The sequence below is a fragment of the Setaria viridis genome, chromosome 4 (genome assembly GCF_005286985.2).
Source record: "Setaria viridis chromosome 4, Setaria_viridis_v4.0, whole genome shotgun sequence".
NCBI classification, from domain to species: domain Eukaryota; kingdom Viridiplantae; phylum Streptophyta; class Magnoliopsida; order Poales; family Poaceae; genus Setaria; species Setaria viridis.
The window spans coordinates 31,526,746-31,549,735 of record NC_048266.2 but is presented as its reverse complement, the minus strand read 5'-3'; the positions used below and the strand labels follow the sequence as shown (position 1 = coordinate 31,549,735).

Sequence of the window (22,990 nt, the reverse complement as noted above, 5' to 3'; positions counted from 1 at the left end):
GTCCTCTCTGCCTCTTCCGTTCCTTTCGCTTTCGAATGAAGCGAAGCCATATCCAGTTTCGAGCAAAGAGCGTCAAAAGCGTGTTGTTTTTAATTCGCTGCGTTATGTTAGGTGGGAAGGGGGGAAAAAAAAAAGAGGCCGTGTTAAGGCACTGACGTAGTGACGATCGGTCTCGGACGCCTGACGTGGCGGCGCCGTAGAACGGCATGCACGGCAAGCTGAGTACCCTGAGGTGCCAAGGTGAGGTCAAACGTCAAACCTGGTCAGCAGGGCGTCTGGTGTGTCAAGAAGTGCGTGGAGTAAATTATGGCTGTGAGTGTTTGCATACTTGCTCTCAGCAAGAATTTGTTTTTCAAGACCACACGGTAATGAATTGCATAAAAGGTGCAATTTTTTTTCGTGACGCCCGGCAAATATCCATGCGGGAAAATTGTCTGAAATTCTAAAGTGAATCAAGAAAAAAAAAACATTTTGCCCATTAGGTTTGCTTCTCTTGAGGAATCAAACTACGTATCTAGTGGAATGGTCCAAAGTGTTTTTTTTAACGAAAGCGGCACGAGGAATGGTCCAAAGTCACTCCATAGATTTTTCGGCGAGATATGATGAACTGATTCGAAATTATTAATCTAATAACTAACCACCGTGATCACAACGAATGAGGTAACGACGAGCAAGCCAAGCAAAAGTTTGAAGAGATCAACCTCCAAGGCTCCAATTCACAATGTTCCTCGAGCAAACACCGCATGGGCTCACGTTGGTAGGTAAGGTACGTATTTGGCGTGCGAGTTTTTTCTTCTTTATCATATTCATTTGTCATGTACATTAGGCTCTCGTAACTGCCTAATGGTATTTTTTTTTCAACTTTATTATTAGGCGAAAATTTGCGCTGCTTGTCCCTTTTGTTCCCCTACTACTGCTGGTTCGCCAAAAACTTCTGAATTTTGTTAGGTCTGTCTTTTTTTTGTTTTTTGAAGTAAGTTACTTGGTCTGTCTGGGACGGAAGCGGGCGGAAGGCTTTGCAGCCGTGCACCACTGCGCAGCACCGGTTGGGCACGTGCGGCGCTGCGTTTTCCCATGGGCGGGCGCCGTTGATCCGCCGCGGCCCGCGCGAGGCCCGGCCACCATGTGGCTGACGTGGTGCGCGCCTGTGACCGTTACCCGTTGCTGTTCGCTCGCCCTCCCGCTTCCGCCGCTGGCACTGGGAGGGCGGCGTGGGCCCCACGGCGCCAGCCAGGCCGTCCCAATCCGAAACGACCCTCCCTCTCCGACGCGGAAAAATCCCCGTACTGCCCTTACGTCTAACCCCACGCGTAACGGCGCCCCTGCTCCGCTGGCCCGGGCCCACCTCCCCGTCGCTTGGCGCTCACGCCGTCTCCCGCCCGCCGTACCCCACGCGGCCTCGCGCGCCTGTCCTTATCCGTCCTTTTCCCCCGTAGTAGGCAACTAGGCACAGCCCCCGACCTCCTTATTAACCGTGCCGCCACCCCTCCCATTCTCCAACTCCAACCCAAACCACTTCCACTTGAACATCTTCCCAAATCGAAGCACCCATCAGCGCGCGAACTCTCCAAGGGCAGAGCAAAGGCGACCGACCGATCGATCAAATCCATCAATCCGGCACTGACGAGGAGATCCATGGACGCGGGAGCGGAGGCGTCGTCGTCGTCCCCGTCGAAGCTGGGGCACAGGCTGCGGACCACGGTGTGTTGCTGCTTCGGCGGCGGCTCCGGCGCGGGGCCCGAGAGGGTGAGGTGGCGGCGGAGGGGCGCGGCGGCGGGGGAGTTCCGGTACGACGCGCTGAGCTACGCGCTCAACTTCGACGAGGGCGGTGGCGACGACGACGACGCGTGCGCCGCCGACCCCGCCGCGGCCTTCCGGTACCGGAACTTCAACGCGCGCCTGCCGCCCTCGCCGGCCGCCGCCGCCGCGCGGACCCACCAGCGGGCCACGGCCATCGCCATCGCGTAGGAGGACTAATCGAAGATCGCTGCTCTGTGACCTGTTTTTGGGGGGTTTCCTCTTGTAATTGAAATTGTATGATCCGGTGAGAGCTCTGTGCAGCGAGATACTCCAGTGATGAATTGTGGTATACTAGTAATAGTAATAGTAGCATCAACGAATGCTCCAATGCGACGGGTTTCCACTTTCCACTACTGATGAACCCTAGAAATTGGGGGCTTTGATTCGCCGACAACATTCAAAGAAAAGTTCCCCTTTTGGCTTCTGTTAATTCTCCGGCCAGAATCTGCTCTGTTTATCCCTTCCGTCTGGAAAAAAAAATCTACTTTTTCAAAGGAAAAAAAAATCTGCTACGATTACTGATTATCCCAGCGCCGTTTATCCCGTCCGTCTGAACAAAACAAAAATCTACTACTACTGTGATGACAAAAGGAAAACATGCGGTAATTCTGAGACCTGAGCGTGACATGCGGGCCCGCGCGTGCCGTGCCATTGCTTCTTGCCTTCTCGAGACGGGACGACGTAGAAGATAGGATCGAAATCGAACGGGGTCTCTGGATTTTTGCGGTGATTTTTGGCGACCGGGGACGAAGCCGTAATGGCGAGCGGATTTTTTTTCCAGCGAGGGGGCAGAAAAAAAAGGCCTGCGGAATCGGGCCTTGTCGCGTTGCTGACCCATGCGTCCACTTGGTCGTTGGGAGTACCCGCTGACGTGTACTCACCCATCCGGTCAACAGCGAACCCTATAATTTGTCGGTAAAAAAGTTACGGTACTCCCTGCTCCAGTAAAAAAAGCTGTCACGAGATTTTGCGGCTGGGATCGGATGCGGGGAGCGGGCGGGCGGGCGGGACTGGCCGTCCGCGGGGCCGGTCGCTACCACGCCCGCGTGACCTGTGTGCGGCAGCTGGCGTGGCGGCAACTGCGTGCGACGGCTCCAGCGGCCGCGGCAGGGCGTGCAAAGTGGCTGCCAAGGTGTAATTGCAACGGCCACGTTGATGGTTTCAACGGGGTTGCTATCGAGCCCTGTCTTGGATTGCTCGTGAGTGAGAGCGAAGGTTGCTGGCCTGGCCAGCAGTGCCAGTGGACGACGTGGTAGTCTCTGCTCTCTGGTCTGTGGACTAATCATCGGTACGGCCGGTTGGGAGGAGAGGCGCGTCGGCACGTACAGACAAAACCCCGCGATGGTAGCTTGCCGAGCCTGCCCTTCTCTTGATCTTTCTCTCTTCGTTTCTTTTTTAAAAAAAAACAACCCAGCATGTCTGTTTACGGGGAGTTTCATAGGTTGCCCCAGCTGCGATAGAAAGAAGCGAACATCGTAATTGAAAACAAAAGGAAAGGAAGGAAGAAGAGAACATCTGCATTCTGCAAGCAGTGAAAAAAAAACCTGCTTTACTTTCAAAAAAAAAAAATCCGTGCTTTGAAACGCGAGAAGTTATTCCTTCCTCGTGCCAGATAAAATCACAAACGATGCCCAAATGAGTAAATGACACGACAATTGGGCTTCCCCGATGGTTTGAGCCTTACTGGAGATTTGGCCCGTGGCGAGGGAAATTCCCATGGGCCGAGCAGTGAACGATGCCCAACCCAAAGCCCAAAGGAAACTCGACGACAGTACCTCGATGGCCCAAGAACAGCCCAAATAAGCAAATAGGTCACTCTGCGTCGGTCATCATTATGAAAAAAAAAAAAAGGAGATCAAGTGGCTGTTGGGCATGCATGCGGACAGATGAATACAAAATGCAGGATAGAAATAACTCAGAATGAAAAGAGGATTTTAACTGCATGAATCAAAAGCAACCGAGCTATTTTTAGGTAAATAACTCAGGAGATCTATCTGCATAAATAACTTCAGAATGAGAAGTTTTTGAATTGGTTTTTCTTTCAACAAACATTGTTCTAGGATTGCATGGTGTTTGGCTACCAGTAGTAAGGGTGGACTGATTTCTTCTTCTTGGTGTGATGAAGTCAAAAAAACGATTTTTTTTTCCAGGATTGTCCTATCCAAAGCCCAAAGGAAACCTTTCAGTTAGCGGATCTTGCTGGGCCAAGAACAGTGAAGACTAATAATAGCTGGGCCAAGCCTCAAATACTCACCTCTGGGCCAAGACGATGAATGGGAGATTGGGAGAAGACCAAGCAGGACTGCAGGAGGGAGCGAGCAATCACTTCAGAATGCAAAGAAGAATAACTGCACAGCAGCTGAGCTATCATTAACCCAAACTCCCAAAGTAATTAGGCTTTGGAGATGGCCGGCCAGATCGGCCTGCTCGGTCTTCTGATCACAGAAAGGTCGTGCATGGCTGCAGGCTTGCAGCTACACATGCTTGTGCTGCAGCTGCACAACCAAACCGGACGTAGCCGAGCCTAAAGGCAGGGTAAAAGAGGGAGCACCAGTACAGGTAGTATAATTTTGTTCCTGTCCTGGGCCACGTCGAGCCGCTTCGCAGATTGTCCTCGGCGATTAGTTAATCCCCTCAGGCTTCGTCCTCAGATCTCATACGATCGATGCATGCCTACTTTCGCCGTTGCTGTTCCTAGATTATTTTAGTATTTACCTGGTAAAAGCAATCAGAAATAAGATACCCTGAACATGGTAGACTGTAGAAGAAGCCCTTGAGCAATTAATGCAATAAGCTGGAGCCTGAAGCTGAACGTACTCCTGTGACTAGATGTTCTCTAACAGAGACATGGCATGATCTCGTACAGGACAACAATGCTACTATTTTCCCAATGAGAACTGGACGTTTTGCTCCTATAAGTGTTCTCTAACAGAGTAACATTGTCTATGAAATGAGAGCGTCAAATGTAGCAACCTCTGAATCGAAAGATCCACATGCCAATCAATGAGTCCGTCGTTGTTCTTCAGCTAAACCTCCTCACGCCATCTCCTCTCCACATGCGGATGGGGAACGCTAAAAAACACACACACACGATGGAGTAGGATCAAAACAAAGGCTGCACCAGCACAGCACGGGCACCACCAGCTTATGCTTAACTAAGCCCTAGCCAGGGCACGCTGAGCGGGATGCCGACATGGGACGCCAGGATTAAACAAAAGGGGCACGGGCGCGCCGCGCGATGCCAGGGCAACGGCGTGGCGCGGCGAGCGCTGCCCGCCCCGGGCTGAGGGCGTGAGAGGCCTCTGAGGCCGAGGCCGGAGACGCAAGTTTCAGGGCGGGGCGGGGGAGTTGCCGGCAGGAGGCTGTGGAAAAGGACGCCGCGGGCGCTGCGGCTGCAAGCCATCTGGGTGTCCGCCGAGCTGGATTCCAGGGGCGCGGCGCGGACACATGGCCCGCGTCACGGACCCCATGTGGGGCCTTCCCTCCGAACCAGGCGCCATCCCCGTCACAGATTCATTATCACAATATCTTACTGCTAATCTAGTACTACTCCTACTAGTGGTAGTATTAAGCATCTACGAGGACATGTACGGTATTATCCAACTCTTTTCTCAATTTTTGGCGTAAATTTAGATTTAATTTGAGACAAATGGATGTAGAAAAGTACTTGAATTTTAAAAGTATGATACGATTATTGGAAAGAATGATTTAGTTCAATGGAAAGTGCAAGTATCTAGGGAAAGGGGCATCGGTGCACGATGGTAGAATGGATCCTAGATTCTAGAAGTCAGTATTCTAGCGTATCGGATTTCATCCGCCAACTAAACAAAACAACGCATCCAAGACTCCTTCAGTAGTATATTGCTCGATGACCCAAATTTTATTTTCTCAAAACTAGATAGAACATCTTCCTTGGATTCGTAGCAATGGAAAACTAGATTTTCGTCGGAAAAAAACAAAGTGGCTGGAGCCAGATCTGTAGTGACTGTGAGCCTCCTCAGCTTTGACTTGACTCACCCCATGCAAGATGCAGGCACACAGGCACCTGCGTCCGCCACAGATGTCATGTGAGTTTTGGGAGTGGAGGCAGGCACACATCTAGTGTTTCTGTTTCATGTGCAGGTGAACTTTTCGGGTTACTGCACCTTTTTACTCATCTTCAAATGTGAATCTTAACAAGATTTTGCTTCATATGATGCTCGTTTCTGAGATATACAGTACTAGGAAAGTTCAGTTCAGGAATTGAAGATTGAAGAATACAAGAAGAAATGGATATGGGAGCATACTGAGCAAACTAAATACTAAACCATAAGCAAATTTAAGGAGATTATGGTTTTCAGATAAGATGAGAGGCATACTGATACTGCCATACTGGTGCTATTTTGATTGGCACTAGGTCACACAAGAGGCCAACGTACAAGGAATCTCAGGCAAACACCAAGCAGTACGCCAGTGCAATGGAAAAAACTATGCTCTGCCGATGACAACAAAAGTGCAGGCTCCAAAACAGGACAAAGAATACAAGAACGACCGTGCACCTTTCAGTGTTAAGATACGGTGAAAACATAAAGTGCAGCCAAAACGAATGCGTCCAAGATCGGATTACATTTTTCACCGGTCCTCCAATCTTCGTTTACTAATCTGAAATTAAACTATGAAGTACAGGCACGGATTCATACTAAATTCATGTGAAGATGTGAATGAACGGGTTGTTAATAATTTGAACTTGAGGAAGAAAGGGCAAATCAGGTGCTGTCGCCTGCAAATTGGATAAGGACATGGTTCGGCGGTCTTATCTTCGATGGATTACGCCGAGTGGAGACGTGATGTGCGGATCTGATTACGACATGTGTTGAATAATATCAGAGCGTAACGAGAAGAACACCAAGTCTCATATCAGCATCTGCTTTTACTCCCATGCACGTCAACAAAAATATCTCTAGCGGCATGGTTTCATGCACAAATCTTAAAAACATTAAAACTTGTAATATCATACACCGAAGATAAGCCGAATCATATTTTCATAGTATTTGAACACGGCGTTAAGCGATCAATGGTTTATATTACAATTTACTTAAAAAAAGCATCCTAGCAATTCTTGTCCTAAACATCATGTATTTAAGAACTAAATGGAGTACACAAAAAGTGAAGTTGGAACTTGGAAGTGCAACACTGCAATCCGACCCTACTTGCATAGCCATACCGTTACACAGATGCAGGTTAAAAAGATGATCAACGCTCATGATTGCATCACCCGTGAGGAAGCTGGCAGAGAGAGAGAAAGAGGATGCTTTGGCAAAGTGAGCTACTAGGTAAGAAGTATCCTCTTCTCCAATGGAGATGTTGGGCTGGACACCAGCACTCCCGGCTGGAGACACAACCTCCATGCATGGCCCCACCGAGCGTGCCTCCCTTCCTCTTGTATGGTCGCTTTTGCTGGATGTATAGTTTTAGGGTTCATCTTTCTGTCGGGCCCACCGCCCAGCTGATTAGCGCCCCAGCATGATGATTAGTGACAACTAGAACTGACATATTCTTGCATAAAGAAGGGAGATGGTGGTGTGGATTGAACGTCCAAAAAAGGAAGGTACCATGTTGTGCTGGCCCATGGGAAAAATATGATTGGGTCACTTTTGCTTCATGCACTAGAGATTAGAGAGGCTCAAGTTGGTAGAGGGTGTTTTCGAGCACCATTTACTTAGGTCCAACCTAACCCGAGTGACAATTTTCTTGTTGTTAAGTGAATGCCAAAGCTGCTGTCATCATTTCAATAACTACTAGAAACTCACTAGAGTTGTCAAAGCTACTTATAAAGTCACATTTAAGCTACTTATAAAGTGCCATTTATAATATGCAAACATGAATCTTGACAAGATTAGAAAGAGGTTAATATTTTCACCGAGCGAGATCCGCGTCGGGCATCAAATAAATTTGATTAAACGCCTCGTCAATACTAGAGCATTTTTTTCTCTAACATAATGATATCACAAGCTGTTACTATTCTATCAGATTAGTGAGCAAATCTGGAGAAAGAGGAAACAATTTAACAGTTGCAAAGAAAAATGAAAAATGTTGGTGCAGATGAGACATTAGTTTCCTTGATAGTGACCTAGTACCCTTTTCCACTGGGAGTCGTCAATCTCAGTGATATGCTGAGTGACCTCTTTTCTTTAGCTTTGGCTTGAAAAGCAAGAGGGATATCAGATCACACAGCTGAAGCTGCTTTTGTGGAGTACTAGGATGCTAAAGCCACCATTGCAGTATTGCACCCAACCTGTCGGGGATAGATCCCTAGTACCCGCAAGGAAGGAAGAAGACGGACTCCTATTAGGATTCCCCTATAATCCTACTAGGACTCCTCCTTGTAACCGATTAGGATTTCCCTATAATCCTACTAGGACTCCTCCTTGTAACCGATTAGTAATCCCGCCCTCTGGAGTATATAAACGAGAGCAGGGGTCCCTAGATTGGGAGCTCAGACCAACAAAGGCTAAGACCTCATAGAACCATCATCAATAGCCAACAATCAGGCTACACAACACCCAAGCGCATGGCGCAATATACAACACCCCAAACAGGATGTAGGGTATTACGCTACTCTGGCGGTCCGAACCTGTATAAATCCACGTCTTGTATCCTTGCTTTTACCTTCGAGTTCCAGGTTCGGCGATCCCCCACAAACCAATCTACTACCTCGGGATACCCCTCGGTAGGTTGCCGGGTATAAAACACCGATATCTGGCGCGCCAGGTAGGGTGATCATCGAGATTATCGGGCGAGCTTGAAGGACCTCATCAAGATCAATCTACTCGACAAGAAGCAAGTCGCCGAGTCAGAGTTCCGAGCAGACAAATCTACGTCGAGATAGAATTGATGCGCTCCGCGTTCCAATCGAAGATTGAGTCGGTTTCCACCGTAGGCTACTGCATACGACTCGTTGATCAAGTCATGCGCAGATTGAGTCAAATAATCAAGTCGCCGGCAACTACTTCGACTACTCGTCTCGACTAGAAAACTAGTCGAAAATGGTTTACTTCGACTACTCGACTAGAAAACTAGTCGAGAACGGTCGACTACTCGTCTCGACTAGAAAACTAGTCAAGGACGACTACTTCGACTACTCATCTCGACTAGAAAATTAATCGGGGCAGACTTCACACCATCGATAACTGGTCGGAATCGACTCCGACTAGTCGACTTCATCAACAATTGATATGGCTTCGTTGACAATCATCCACGAATCAAGCTAACTCACCTTTTTAATTATTTTTTAGCTTGTTTTCCTCATGCAGGGCAACACACCAATTACTTATTTGTGTACGCCTCTCAACGGGAATTACCCTCCAGAGCTACACTTTGCCAATTATTCCTAGGGCATGTTGACCGATAGCCATGGGCTTGGTACACCGGATTATCGAGGCTATCGCCACGGGTTTGGTGCACTGAGTTCCAGAAGCTCCGCCACAGACTTGGTACACCGAATTAGGAGGCTCTACCATGAAGTTTGGTGCACTGAGTGCTGGAGGCTCACAGCGGCTACACCCTAAGGAGGCACAAATCCTATGCGTGGCAACACGCGCTCTTCTCGCCAAAAGGCAGAAAAGTCTCAACGACTACTTTAAGCGCAATCGCGCTCTCTTTTTGTTGCAATGCTGACTACTTATTTTAAATGTCTTCTCTTAGCGATCGTCAATATCCTTGAGCAGAACACGCCTTAATTTGTGATAGCCTCATATCTTCTGTCATGCCAGTACGCGTACACGAGACAAAGATCTTACATGCAATGGCAATAGCTAAACAGGGACTGAGAGCCTAAACGTAATAGGCTAACTACTCGGGAAAAATATGGCCGAAACAAGAGCATGACACACAACATTTACATTATATTCGTCACTAAATAAATTTCAGTAGTTCCAAATTCTACAAATATGCTACATAATGTATGCATTTCTTTTTTTAGGTTAAGTCTCGGCAACGACTCTCCAGGACGCTCAGCGTATCTATAACGGCTCCACTAGCTCCCAGGCTCGGGGGGTAAGCACCAATTACTACTCGGAATATCTCCAGTGGCTCAACTAGATTCCAAGCTCGGGGGCTAAAACGTCAATTACTACTCGGAATACCTCCGGTGGCTCCGCTAGCTCTCAAACTCGGGGGCTAAACGCCAATAACTACTCGACGTGGCTCCTATGGCTCATCTGGCACATAAGCTTGGGGGCTAGACGACGCAAAACTACTCGGATGATGACTTGTGTGAAGACTAAAAACTCTCGGATTGATTAATTAATCATTCCAAGGCTCGGGGGCTGATAAGCTACACCCAACAGTTGATTTTTCTAAGATGAAAGAAGAAGATTCAAGATTTTATTGACTCTCAGCCTGATTCTCCGATTCAACATAAGGCTCGCGGGCTACTCCATATGGAGTGCAACTTCCGCCGCCCTTCATATCACATTCCAAAGATGAAGATTGCAAAATCAAGACCATCAAGGGCTTGAGCACACCATAGCCTCATGGCAGCTTTGAGAAAACTTTGAATATTCAGCCAGACAAAGTACTCAAGAAGCACTAAACTACTCGATGAGGATCTGAAAAGTACTCAAAGATTACTGCATTCGACTATGAAGCGCTCGGGGGCTTGTCGGGGATAGATCCCTAGTACCTGCAAGGAAGGAAGAAGGCGGACTCCTACTAGGATTCCCCTGTAATCCTATTAGGACTCATACCCTGTAATCCTACTAGGACTCCTCCTTGTAACCAACTAGTAATCCCGCCCCTTAGAGTATATAAAGGAGGGCAGAGGTCCCTAGATCAGGAGCTTAGACCAGCAGAGGCTAAGACCTCATAGAACCATCATCAATAACCAACAATCAGGCTACACAACACCCAAGCGCAGGGCGTAATATACAACACCCCAAACAGGACGTAGGGTATTACGCTACTCTGGTGGTCCAAACCTGTATAAATCCGTGTCTTGTGTCCTCATTTTTACCTTCAAGTTCCAGGTCCAGCGATCCCCCACCAACCAATCTACTACCTCGGGATACCCCTCAGTAGGTTGTCAGGTATAAAACACCGACACCCCCCCTAAGCATCTCATTAATGAACTGAGGCCACTTTAAGATTCTGACGGTGCATCCGTGTAAGACTCTAGCTATATTTTTAAATGATGGGATGATGCCCAGTAAATGTGTGCCACCTAAGGTCAAGGCTCTTCAATTTTCTTCTCGCGTGGCTACAAGATATGTCATTTTTTGCTTCTTATTAATGTGGTTGTTATACGTAGGCCAAGTTTTAATAGAGTTGTAAATCTAGTTATAAGGCTAGCCTTTCTCACTAATCAAAACCTTAATCTTTCACCTCGGCCTGCCTCTTCTTGCTCACCACTCTGTTTTTTTCTCTTAGTATCCATCTACAAGGGCGTCTCCAATGTATGGAGTCACCTTGCATCTTAAATGGGACCCATTAGCGATGTGATATCAACTAACATATTACATGCAATGTGAAGGAGCAGCACCTGCATCTATATGTGGGTCCACATGAGTAAAAAAAATCTCCTACTCCTCTGTCCGGTTCTTCATCTCCCTTCATGCATGCAAAATTGTGTCAGAACTAAACTTTTTTAATTCCATGGGAGCTGGGTCTATGGGAAGAAGCTACTCCTTCATGGATTCAAGGTCACAATGTAAAGGACCTACATCTATACAAGCATTAAATGTATGGAACCAGCTTGGATGCGCCCATGGAGAGGCCCTAATGGGCCCCTTACCATCAACTCTTTTGATGCTGGTCAAGATATCTTCTTGTCACCCTCTTGTGCATTGCGCATGATCCTCTTCCATGACTTGTAGCTTTGATCCGCCGCAAATCTGATGCATCAACCCTCCTTTCTTAAGCTTAGCTTTCCACCCAAAAACATGAGCTCTAGCACCTTGCCTTTCCATTGTCGAAGCGAGCACTAACCTCAATAAAAAAAATGTGCGCTTCCATAGACAAAAAATGTGCGCTTCCATAGACACTAATCAACAATTGGATAATGGTTGATGAACTCACTATATGCACCCTATCATATACTTAGATTTAGTTAGCGTGTACAAGGTGTCACTGCTAAACATGCAAGTACATTTGTAATAAATCAATAGGGCATATTTTGTATATGCAATGCTCTTCAAGTTTCATCTTGTGTATATGAAATGCAAGATATATATATTTTTGGTTATTTATTATTTGGTTATATGCATGGAAATTTTATAGGGAGGTGCAAATAGCTGCTCTTTTAATGGTTTTGTTCCTCCCTAATTGCATGAAAACTATACAAATTTCCTTAGTTTATTGTACATCATTGTTCGATCATCACTAAATGAACAACAATTCATCTTCCTCTTTAGGTTGCCCTATATCGCTTGCCACACTGCCTTTGATCTTCGTATATAACAACTCTTTCCATCAAATCCGCTCACATCATCTCATGAAGCTTCCTAGCCAGTCCTCCATGTTGCCCTAGCAATATCATTTGCATATTATCTCTCTTCATTCCCTTGCTTGAACCTCTATGTTGCCACCGGTTTGGCCATTGCCACAATATTTTGCCCCTCCCTCTTACCATAGCCCTCCGCCAAAACATTAATCCAAAAGTTCTCTGCCCTAATCTAATTTAACCTAAAACCATGTGTATCGATATACAAAGTGAAACCAAGATTAAAAAATCATATCAAGTGAAGTCTATATTTGGTGGCACGGAAAATTATAAATGGCATTTGTCATTGTAAAATGTCTCTAGTAGTGCTGTCGTATACATTTCCATCAGTTGGTTATTAACTTTAAATGTCACTTGAAACATACAAATGGCATTCCTCCATCTAAGCATAACCCTTGGCCAGACCTTAATCCTAAAGCCATTATTACCTAATTACTAATGTTGAAATGCACACATCACTAGAAAAAAGTGAAATCAATAAGAAAGTAAAAATAAAAAATCTATATTTGCTAGCTTGGAAACTATAAAGTACATACGCTACTTCATGATAACATTGTTGTATACTTTGGATAACTAGATTTTAGTGCATAATGACATTAACTTCCTTAGGTTAGATAGTAGTAGTTGAGACCTAGCTATATGCACTTTATACACTAATTACATTCAATTGTCGTATACAACTTATGGTTGCAAAATAAACAAAATGATTTGCACATCCCTATTGGTAACCGGTGGATCCATTCTCATATCTGCATGCTAGATTTGATGTGTCAGCGAAGTAACCCTCTAATAGGGAAAAGACCATCAGATGGCTTCTCATGTGAAAGATCATTTGCATATCCCATCTCCGTACACTATTATATCCAAAACTAAGCATATAATGAAATATCAAAAAAGATTTCCAATATTCCAACACTTACCAAAGAAAAGGAGCAACTGAGAGGAAAAAAAATGCCACATTTCCATGATTGCCTAACCAGTCCTATGGTTGCCCTTGTTGGCTATCAATGCATTGTAACCTCTTTCCTAACTTGAAGCTATAGACTGCTACTGGTTTGGACATTGGTTCAAACTAGCATTCCTTCATCTAAGCGTAGCCCTTTACAAGACCTTAATCTAAAACCCCTCTACCCTGAATATTAACCTCAGTGGAAAATATGCACACCATTACAAAAAGCAAAATTGAGGAGAAAAAGTACATATGAAAACGTCTATATTTGGCAGCAAGGAAACTATAAGCGCTACCCGTTACTTCAAGACCGCTCTAGTAACATCATCATACACTTTGGATAACTAGATTTTAGTGTATACATATGTCAACTTCCATTAGTTAGATAACGGTTCTGGATCTAGCTATATGGAATCTATACGCTACTTAGATTCAATTGTTGTTTACAACTTACTGCTACAAAATGTGCAAACGTTGGTCAGTAGGCAGTGGATCCATTCCCAAATCTACGCGCTAGATTCAATGTGCTATCAAAGTAATTTATCTAAAAAGGAAAGGATCATCGGCTCTAACAGAAAGATAGCTTCTCGTGTAAAAGATTCTTTGCGTATCCTATCTCCACAAACACAATTTCTTTTCAACTGACACTATAATTGAATAGCAAAAACTTTTCCAATAATCCAACACCAACCAGACAAAAGGGGAAACAAAGGAAAATTGTCATCATTCCATAGCCTCTCATAATTAGCTCTCTTGTTGCCCTTGATGTCTATCAATGCATTGTAATTCCTTTTTCATTATTTAGAAGCTACAAGCTACTACTACAGACAATAGCTCAACTCCGCTAGACCATAAACCCAAAACCTTGCTTCCCTAAACACTAACCTCAACGAAAAGCGTGCACACAATTAGATAAGGTGAAATTGGAAAAAATACATCAAGAAAAATCTATATTTGATGGCATGAAAACTATAAACGGCATCCATTACTTCACAATAGCTCTAGTAACGTCATCATATACTTTGGAAGCTAGATTTTAGCGCATAAAGATATCCACTTCCGTTAGTTGGATAGCGGATTTGGATCTAGCTATATGTAATATGTACGCTACTTAGATTTAGATGCCGTATAAACTTACAATCGCAAAATGCACAAACATAATTGTACATTATGTTTGGTACTAGAGAATATCAAATTTTGTATGCTAGATTCGATGTGCTATCAAAGCAATCCTCTAAAAGGGAAAAGAACATCGGGTCCCATAGAAAGATAGTTTCTTGTGTAAAGGAGTCTTTGCGTATCCTATCTCCACACTCAATTTCTTTTCAACTAACACTATAATTGAAAGCAAAAACTTTTTCAATAATCCAACACCAACTAGAGAAAAGGGAAAACAAAGAAAAACTGTCATCATTCCACGGCCTCTCCTAACTAGCCATGTTGTTACCCTTGTTGTCTATGAATGCATTGTAATCTATCTTTCATGATTTAGAAGTTCCAGGCTACTACTAGTTCAGATACTAGCTCAACCTTGTGTTCCTTCCTCTAACCATAGCACTTTCGCTAGGCCTTAAACCTAAACTCTCTCTTCCCTAAACACCATTAGAAAAGTTGTAATTGAAAAAAGCAGATCAAGAAATGTCTATATCTAGAGGCATGGAAACTAGAAACGACATCCATTACTTCACAATATCTCTAATAATATCAATGTATACTTTGGATGACTAAATTTTAGCGTATAAAGATATAAACTTCCATCAGTTAGATAGCAGTTCCGGATCTAGCTTTATGCAATCTATATGCTACTTAGATTCAATTGTCATATACAACTTACGGCCACAAAATGAGCAAACATAGACCGGTACGTGGGGGATCCATTCCCAAATCTGCATGTTAGATCCAACATCTTATCAAAGTAATCCTCTAATGGGAAAAGGTCCATCGAGTCTAACAAAAAGATAGCTTATCGTATGAAAAATTCCTTGCATATCCCATCTCCACACACATTTCCTTTTCAACTAACACTATAATTGAAAGCAAAAACTTTTCCAATAATCCAACACCAACAAGAGAAAAGGGGAAACAAACTGAAAATGTCATCATCCGTGGCCTCTCCAAACTCCTCTCCAAACTAGCCCTTCGTTATCCTTGTTGTCCTCAATGCATTGCAATCCCTATTTCATGACTTAAAGCTCCAAGGTATGACTTCAAACACTAGCTCAACCTCGCATTCCTCCATCTAAGCATCGTCACCACTAGACCTTAAACCAAAAACCTCTCTTCCCTGAAGACTAACCTCAAGGAAAAACGTGCGCATCTTAGATAAGGTGAAATTGAAAACAAAAGTACATCAAGAAAAGTCTATATTTGGCGGCTTGGAAACTATAAACGACATCCGTTACTTCATGATAGCTCTAGTAACGTCATCGTATACTTTTGATAACTTGATTTTAGCACGTAAAGATATCCACTTCCATCCGTTGGATAGCGGTTTTGGATCTAGCCATGTGCATTCTACATGTTACTTAGATTCGATTATCGTAGACAACTTACGGTCACAAAGCGCGTAAACACATTTGTACATTTCGGTCGGTCCGTGGTGGATCCATTGCCGATTCTGCACGTTAGATTTGACGTGTCATCGAAGTAATCCTCTTCAAGTAAAAATCCATTGGCTCTAATAGAAAGATAGCTTACCATGTGAAAGATCCCTTGCGTGTCCTATCTCCATACACATTTCCTTTTCAACTAACACTATAATTGAAAAAGTAAAAACTTTTCCAATAATCCAACATGAACCAGAGAAAAGGGGAACAAACGGAAAATGTCATCATCTCATAGCCTCTCAGAACTAGCCCTCTTTTGTTATCCTTGTTGTCATCAATGCATTGCAATCCCTTATTCATAACTTAGAAGCTCCGGGGTACTGTTTCAACACTAGCATTCCTCCATCTAAGCATAGTCACCCACTAGACCTTAAACCCAAAACCTCTCTTCAAGACTAACCTCAAGAAACATGCGCACCTTAAATAATGTGAAATTGAAAACAAAAGTACATCAAGAAAAGTCTATATTTGGCGGCTTGGAAACTACAAACGGCATTCGTTACTTCACGGTAGCTCTAGTAACGTCATCGTATACTTTGGACAACTAGATTTTAGCACATAAAGATATCCACTTTTGTCATTTAGATAGCGGTTCCGGATCTAGCCACGTGCATTACACACGCTACTTAGATTTGATTGTCGTATACAACTTACGGTCGAAAGCGCGTAAGCACATTTGTACATTCCGGTCGGTCCACGGTGGATCTATTCCCAATTCTGCGTGCTAGATTCGACGTGTCATCGAAGTTATTCTGTAAAAGAGAAAATTACATTGGCTTCTAACATAAAGGTACTAAAGATCCCTTGCGTGTCCCATCTCCATACATAATTTCTTTTCAACTGACCTGTAGACGTGAAGTAGAAGAACTTTTCAAATAATCCAACACCACTCGGAGAAAAGCAGAAACAGAAACGAAAAACGCCACTAACAAACCCGATCCGAGTAGGAAACTCCAAACCCCCTGCATAAGTAAAACCGCCGCCGAAAGAGTAAAAAACCAAAAACACGGAGGAGAAAAGGGAAGCCAGCCACCGAAGCGAGCCAAGGGTTTTTGAGTAATCCGACGCGAGCACGCAGCCCCCCGCCCGCACCCCGTCCTCTCTACTCTAACTACTACTACTTCCCCCCCGTTCTCCCTCCCATTCCCCGCAAACTCTCCTCGCAAACCAAGCGACGACGCGGCCCACGCCATGAGCTAAGCATTGAGCCAGTCGCCGCTCGAGTCCTCGGCTCTTCGTCCCGCCCGCGCAAGCGCCCCGGGGCCGTGCGGGGGCTAGGGTTTGGATTCGTGGGTGGAGCCCGAGGCTAGATCCAGCGGCAGGGGGGGAGGGGTGGTGGGCCCGGCCGGCGCGGGTGGCCGCCACCGCTACCGCCGGGATGGCGGACGACGGCGGTAGCGTCGGCGGCAGCGGGGGCGGGGAGAGGATGAAGCTGCTGTGCAGCCTGGGCGGGCGCATCCTGCCGCGGCCGGGGGACGGGACGCTGCGGTACGCCGGCGGGGACACCCGGATCGTGTCCGTGCCGCGCGGGGTGTCGCTGCCGGACCTCCTCGCGCGCCTCGCCGACGCGTACGGCGGCGGCACGGGCCCGCACTTCGCGGTCAAGTACCAGCTCCCCGACGAGGGGCTCGACGCGCTCATCTCCGTGTCCTCCACGGAGGATCTCGACAACATGGTCGAGGAGTACGACAAGCTCAGCGGCGCCAGCCCGAAGCTGAGGGTCTTCATCTTCCCCATCCTGGATGCGGCGGGCGGCAGCGGCGCCGCGGGGGAGGAGTTGGAGGGCGGGAGCTTCGACGCCGGCCTGCGGTATCTGGAGGCCGTCAACGGCATTGTGCGGAAGGACAGCATCGCGAGCCTCTCGTCGACGCAGTACTCCGATGGGGGGCTGCCCCCTCCGGCGCCGTCAGGGGGTGGCGGCCCGGGGTCTCCGGCTGCGCTCTCCCCCACCTCCACTAGCTCCAATGATGCTGCGAGATCGAACATCAGTGGGGCTGGGGCGGCGCCTCCGCCGCTTGTTGATGTCTTCAGCAATGCTGCTCCTCCTCCTGTACAGGCGAAGCCGCAGGAGATTGCTGCTGAAGGGAGGGCTCCCCAGGCGAATCCACATCCACATCCAGAGGTGGCAACACATCCGCATCCACTTCCGGAGGTGACAAGGTACCGGCAGCCGCTGTCGCAGCTGCCACCGCTGCCACCCGTGTTTATGAACGATCATAGAGATGCCATGCAGGGTCTGAATCAGCCGCCACCAGGGCATGGGGCGAGATTTGATGACTGCCATATGTGCTTGAAGGCATTGCCTCACGCTCACTCTGATCCGGTGATGAATGAATATGGCAATGAGGTGCACGGAGGGGCGGTGCCTGACCCGGGGCCTGTGTTCATGAGCCTGCGGCCTGAAGATGTGGCAAGGATTATGGTACCTGAAAGGTCTGCTCAGGCTCCGATGGGGGCTTATGGATACACACATATGCATCCAGTGCCGCAGGAGAGGGTGTATGTGCCGAAGGTGGAAGGGGTTACAAACTCAGTGCTCATTGATCCAACTGGCTTGCATCAGCATGTGTATCTGCAGCAGCAGCAGGTGCCATCTACCTATGGGTTTAGCCATATCCCTGTGATTCCTAGCGAGAAGGACAGAGTAGTTTCTCCAAGTTCTTCCCATACTGATGTTTCGAGCTCTCATTATCAATTTGTGCAGCAGCCGCAACAGCAATTGCCTTCTGGCCATCCGATGGCTCAGTATCCAGCGAAGCCACCTAGTCCTAATAATCCGCTTGCTGGTGAAGGTAGTTTAAGTGGCAATGCAAGGCATCGTGAGGATGGGCAGCTGCATCGTGACAATGTGTCTCCGGTTGCACCTGTGGCTGTGCCAAATTATGTGGCAAATGTGGACAGGATGATGGATTCCCTCCGGGTGAGTCCCAGTGAGGCTTCAGGATCTACCGAGCAAAGGAAACCCGCCATGTCTCCTGACAGTGGTTTACCCCAGAATGCAATACCAGAACACTCTCAGGGGCTCCCAGAGAATAGTATCAGTACCAGGCCAGATACCCGAGCAAAAGAGGTTCATCCAAGCAACACCAATACTTTTTTTGATGTGAATGAACCAAAGGTACTGATTCAAACTGAATCAATGCCACCACCATCTGTGGCCAGCTCTTATTTGCATAACGTCCAGCATGTTAATATGAGCCACATGCCACACATGATGAGCATTGGAGGACCCTATCCTAGTTACGTTGTTGCTACGGTCGGGCCTGGTGGGGTGCCTCAATCGACCTATGGTATTGATCTAGTCTATCCAAATGCCACTGTTAATACAGTGAGTGAGCAAAGAGATGTTCCGCCTGAAGCTTATCACCAGGAAGCTCCACATGAAGTCGTTGCTCCTCCAAGTACAGCTCAGGTACCAACACCAGCATTGGCAAATCATGCTCCTAATGTGGATCAATCAGCTACAAATGCGCATGCACTGCCACCAAGACCTAAGAGGGTAGCAAGCAGGGAGAACATCAGCCCAAGGGATCCCCATACGCACAACTCTTTGCTGAATTGCAAAGGGCCAGATCTGAATATTCCAGCTGAGGATGTTTCTCTCCAGCTACAGTCAGATCACAAAGGTACACATGCAGAACATGGTTGTTATTATATCAAATATTCCATTCTTAGCCATACTTTCCTAACTTGTCAATGTACTTGTAAGTTGAATTCATATTTGCGTCTATCATCAATCTAGGTGATGATATCTCTAACCCAGATTTACTGGGTATGGAGGATGGGTTTGCTACATCTAAAGCTCAGCCATCTGATCACCAACCTCCTCTGCTGAATGAAGGAGCTGGGGCTGTTGCTAATAAAGTAGATGGTGAAGTTCACCCGAACGAGGTTAGGAACTGATTATTTATATGATCCTAAAATGTCCTTATTTACATTAGCTTAATGCTAAACCAGAGAAGTGTGCAGGTTGCCAAGAACAGGCCAGCAGATTGGATTTCAGGATTTCCAGCTACAGATGGACGTTTGCAGGTTAGGATCATCATATATCCTTTTGAGCATGTTCATCTCAAATATTGTACTGTGGCTAAACTTTTTTTAATCCACGACTGTTCCAGATTATAAAGAACAATGACCTTGAAGAGCTCCAAGAGCTTGGTTCTGGAACCTTTGGAACTGTATATCATGGTAAATGGAGAGGCACTGATGTTGCAATAAAAAGAATCAATGACAGATGTTTTGCTGGGAAACCATCTGAGCAAGAAAAGATGGTCCGTTGTCATACTTCCTGATCTTTGTTTTTGGTTATGCTTGTCTGTATATTGATTGGCCTTAAATATTTTCAGCGGTCTGACTTCTGGAACGAAGCATCTAACCTTGCGGATCTCCATCACCCGAATGTTGTCGCTTTTTATGGTGTTGTTCTAGATGGGCCTGGAGGATCCATTGCCACAGTCACAGAATATATGGTCAATGGCTCACTTAGGACGGCTTTGCTGAAGAATGCCAAGTTTGTTCCTTCTTCAATGTTGCATATACGTTTATTCTGCATTGATCTGCTGCTCAAAAGCAGAAATCAATGATGTTACATGGAAGTGATGTTTTATTTCTCCTGGGCAGGACTCTTGATCGACGTAAGAGGTTAATTATTGCCATGGATACAGCTTTTGGAATGGAATACTTGCACAGCAAAAACATAGTGCACTTTGACCTGAAAAGTGACAATTTGCTTGTTAATTTAAGGGACCCTCAACGTCCAATATGCAAGGTAAGCAGCACGGCCAATCTATATTATTCTGTTCTTGCGCTTTGTTGTCTAGATTATTGTTGGTTCTCTTGTTTGTCATATTCATTGTGCTAGACATAGGGAGTCAATCCTGTATCACATTTTTGGCACTGCATAACCAAATACTTCTGCGAGTTTGAAAGTAGCTTGTTACTATTATGAGATGGCCATTTAGTTTGGCAGATCAAGTATTGCTGATAGGATTGGACTCTTATCCACTAGATAATTACTTGTTACTCAGGCAAATGATGATGTGTCTAAAATCATAAAATATTAGCTGGGTATCATAAACTGAGGCATCCTTGATTAGCACTTGAAGGAACGCTGTGATATGTATATGCTTGGATGGAGTAGCTTCTGTCATGGACTCACGGTGCTGTGTAATAAAACCATAAAAGACAAATGGGGTGCCCTGCTATACAATCTAGGACTAAACACTTTAGCTGGGGATGATTTTTGGGTTGTCGTTAAACTGAGGCATCTATTGTTAGCACTTGAAGGAGTACAGAATATGTATTATCAAATGGGGGCACAGCTTCATTTCGTGGTTGTGTGAATAAAGGTACATAACTTGAACGGGATGAATTGATGTACAATTTAATGAGAAAGAACTGCCAAAATGTGAACAGCATGAAACTGTTTTGTTTTAGCTATATACGGCAAAGATCTCTTTACGTAGTTTCAGGATTGCTTGTTTGCTGTACAAATTTTGTACTCAGTTCAACTAGCACTTTCTTTCAGACTGGCTATATGATATCAAGGATTGTTGAATGCCATATTTTAACGTCTTGAATCTTAAGGTCAAATAGGGTTATTATTTTTTCTAATTTGGGTGAAAACTGAACAGTGCCTCTTTCCCTATATATCTAGGTTGGTGATCTTGGGCTTTCAAAAGTGAAGTGTCAGACCCTCATCTCTGGTGGTGTCAGGGGAACACTTCCATGGATGGCCCCAGAACTTCTGAATGGTAGCAGCAGTTTGGTCTCTGAGAAGGTATGAGTTCATTTCTACTCTACAGTATATGCATGATTTGGAGTATCTTTTGGTTCTGCAAGTCCTTTCAAGTTCACATAGAATTGACAGATAAATGTTGTCATGGTGGCCTCAGGTTGATGTGTTCTCTTTTGGGATTGTTCTCTGGGAACTCCTAACAGGAGAAGAACCATATGCAGATTTACACTATGGTGTTATTATAGGTGGGTACAAATCCAGCATTGCAGATATACATAATGCAGTATTTATGGTTAATATTTTTTTATGAATTAGATCTCAATGTAAACTGTTCTTTTGTATGCAGGTGGCATTGTGAGCAACACTCTACGGCCGCAGGTGCCTGACTCCTGTGATCCAGAGTGGAGGTCACTGATGGAGCAATGCTGGTCAACAGAACCATCCGAGCGGCCAAGCTTTACAGAGATCGCAAACAGACTTCGCTCCATGGCCACATCCCAGAAGGTACAGCACTAAGGTTCACCAACATCCAGATATTGTGCCGGGACCAGTTCGCTACCCTGCCATATATGCCAAGGATCTGTTCATACCCCCCACCTCCATTTATTCCCGTATATTGTAATCAAAAGTTACCTGCCGGCGTGTCTACAAGTGTCGCAATGGACGCAGCAGATGCCTATTCATTCATTCATACCGTTTTGGTCGAGAGGTGCGTTCAATAAGTTACTAGTCTAGTGTCCGTTATAGGGGAGAGTCCAATATTTATTATTTTTCTCTTTCATTTTCTTCTTCCTTTAACACCCTTTTTCTGGGTAATAATCGGGTTACTTGGAAACATGTCAGTCAGTCGGTCGGTCGGTCAGTCAGAATGTGAACTGGTTGTTGCTGGGTAAGTATGGTTTGTAGGAGTATATTACAAGTTTGGGAACAGAGAGTGAGGTCCTGCTTGTAACTAGACCTGCTTTGGTTTTGTGATTGAGTTATAGTGTTATACTGAAATCAAAAAAAAAAATCCCCCGGTGCCATTGTACATCTATCATCTATGCTGTTTTGGTGCTTGCTACATGTTCTGTTGGGATCATGGGAGCATCGTCTCCAGATCTGTGCTCTCTTGCTGCTGCAGTGCTGCTCACAGTGAAATCTGAGCTCTGCTGGTTCTGCGGCTCGGAGCTGTGGGTAGGACACACCGGAGCCAGCCAGCCAGAGCCAGGGCGTGCGCTGGAGGCCGGGAGGGGCCAAGGGAGCAGCCAGTCCACGGCCGTGCGGTCGTGATGGCGACGGCGAGGCATGGCCCCCGGCTCCGGGGGGGCGTGGCGGTGGCGCGCGCCCCCATCATGATCCCGCACGCCGCTCGACCCGGCGCGTCACGTATGGGGCGCACGGCACGGCACGCCCCGTGTACGTGCTCGCGCGCGAACGCA

At 46.0% G+C, this 22,990-nt stretch overlaps 2 protein-coding genes across 2 annotated transcripts; both read left to right on the top strand.

The window, feature by feature from the left end:
• The first annotated feature begins 1,477 nt into the window (after positions 1–1,477).
• On the top strand, positions 1,478–2,230 carry LOC117851540 (uncharacterized). Its single transcript, XM_034733366.2, has one exon. It carries the CDS (start codon positions 1,636–1,638, stop codon positions 1,966–1,968), a length of 333 nt encoding a protein of 110 aa, XP_034589257.1. The 5' UTR covers positions 1,478–1,635; the 3' UTR covers positions 1,969–2,230.
• Positions 2,231–16,889: 14,659 nt separating this feature from the next.
• Positions 16,890–22,599, top strand: LOC117852267 (uncharacterized). Its single transcript, XM_034734285.2, has 9 exons — positions 16,890–19,458; positions 19,575–19,723; positions 19,802–19,864; positions 19,951–20,103; positions 20,179–20,342; positions 20,453–20,600; positions 21,489–21,611; positions 21,727–21,814; positions 21,916–22,599. The coding sequence occupies exons 1-9, from the start codon at positions 17,211–17,213 to the stop codon at positions 22,083–22,085; spliced, it is 3,306 nt and encodes a 1,101-aa protein (XP_034590176.1). The 5' UTR covers positions 16,890–17,210; the 3' UTR covers positions 22,086–22,599.
• Positions 22,600–22,990: the final 391 nt, after the last annotated feature.

Bases quoted from the DNA above. Each gene is read 5' to 3' on its own strand.
- LOC117851540 (XM_034733366.2), top strand. From the start codon at position 1,636: ATGGACGCGGGAGCGGAGGCGTCGTCGTCGTCCCCGTCGAAGCTGGGG.
- LOC117852267 (XM_034734285.2), top strand. From the start codon at position 17,211: ATGGCGGACGACGGCGGTAGCGTCGGCGGCAGCGGGGGCGGGGAGAGG. The intron at 20,601-21,488 runs GTAAGCAGCACG...CTATATATCTAG, and splicing joins CTCAACGTCCAATATGCAAG to GTTGGTGATCTTGGGCTTTC. The intron at 21,612-21,726 runs GTATGAGTTCAT...TGGTGGCCTCAG, and splicing joins GCAGTTTGGTCTCTGAGAAG to GTTGATGTGTTCTCTTTTGG.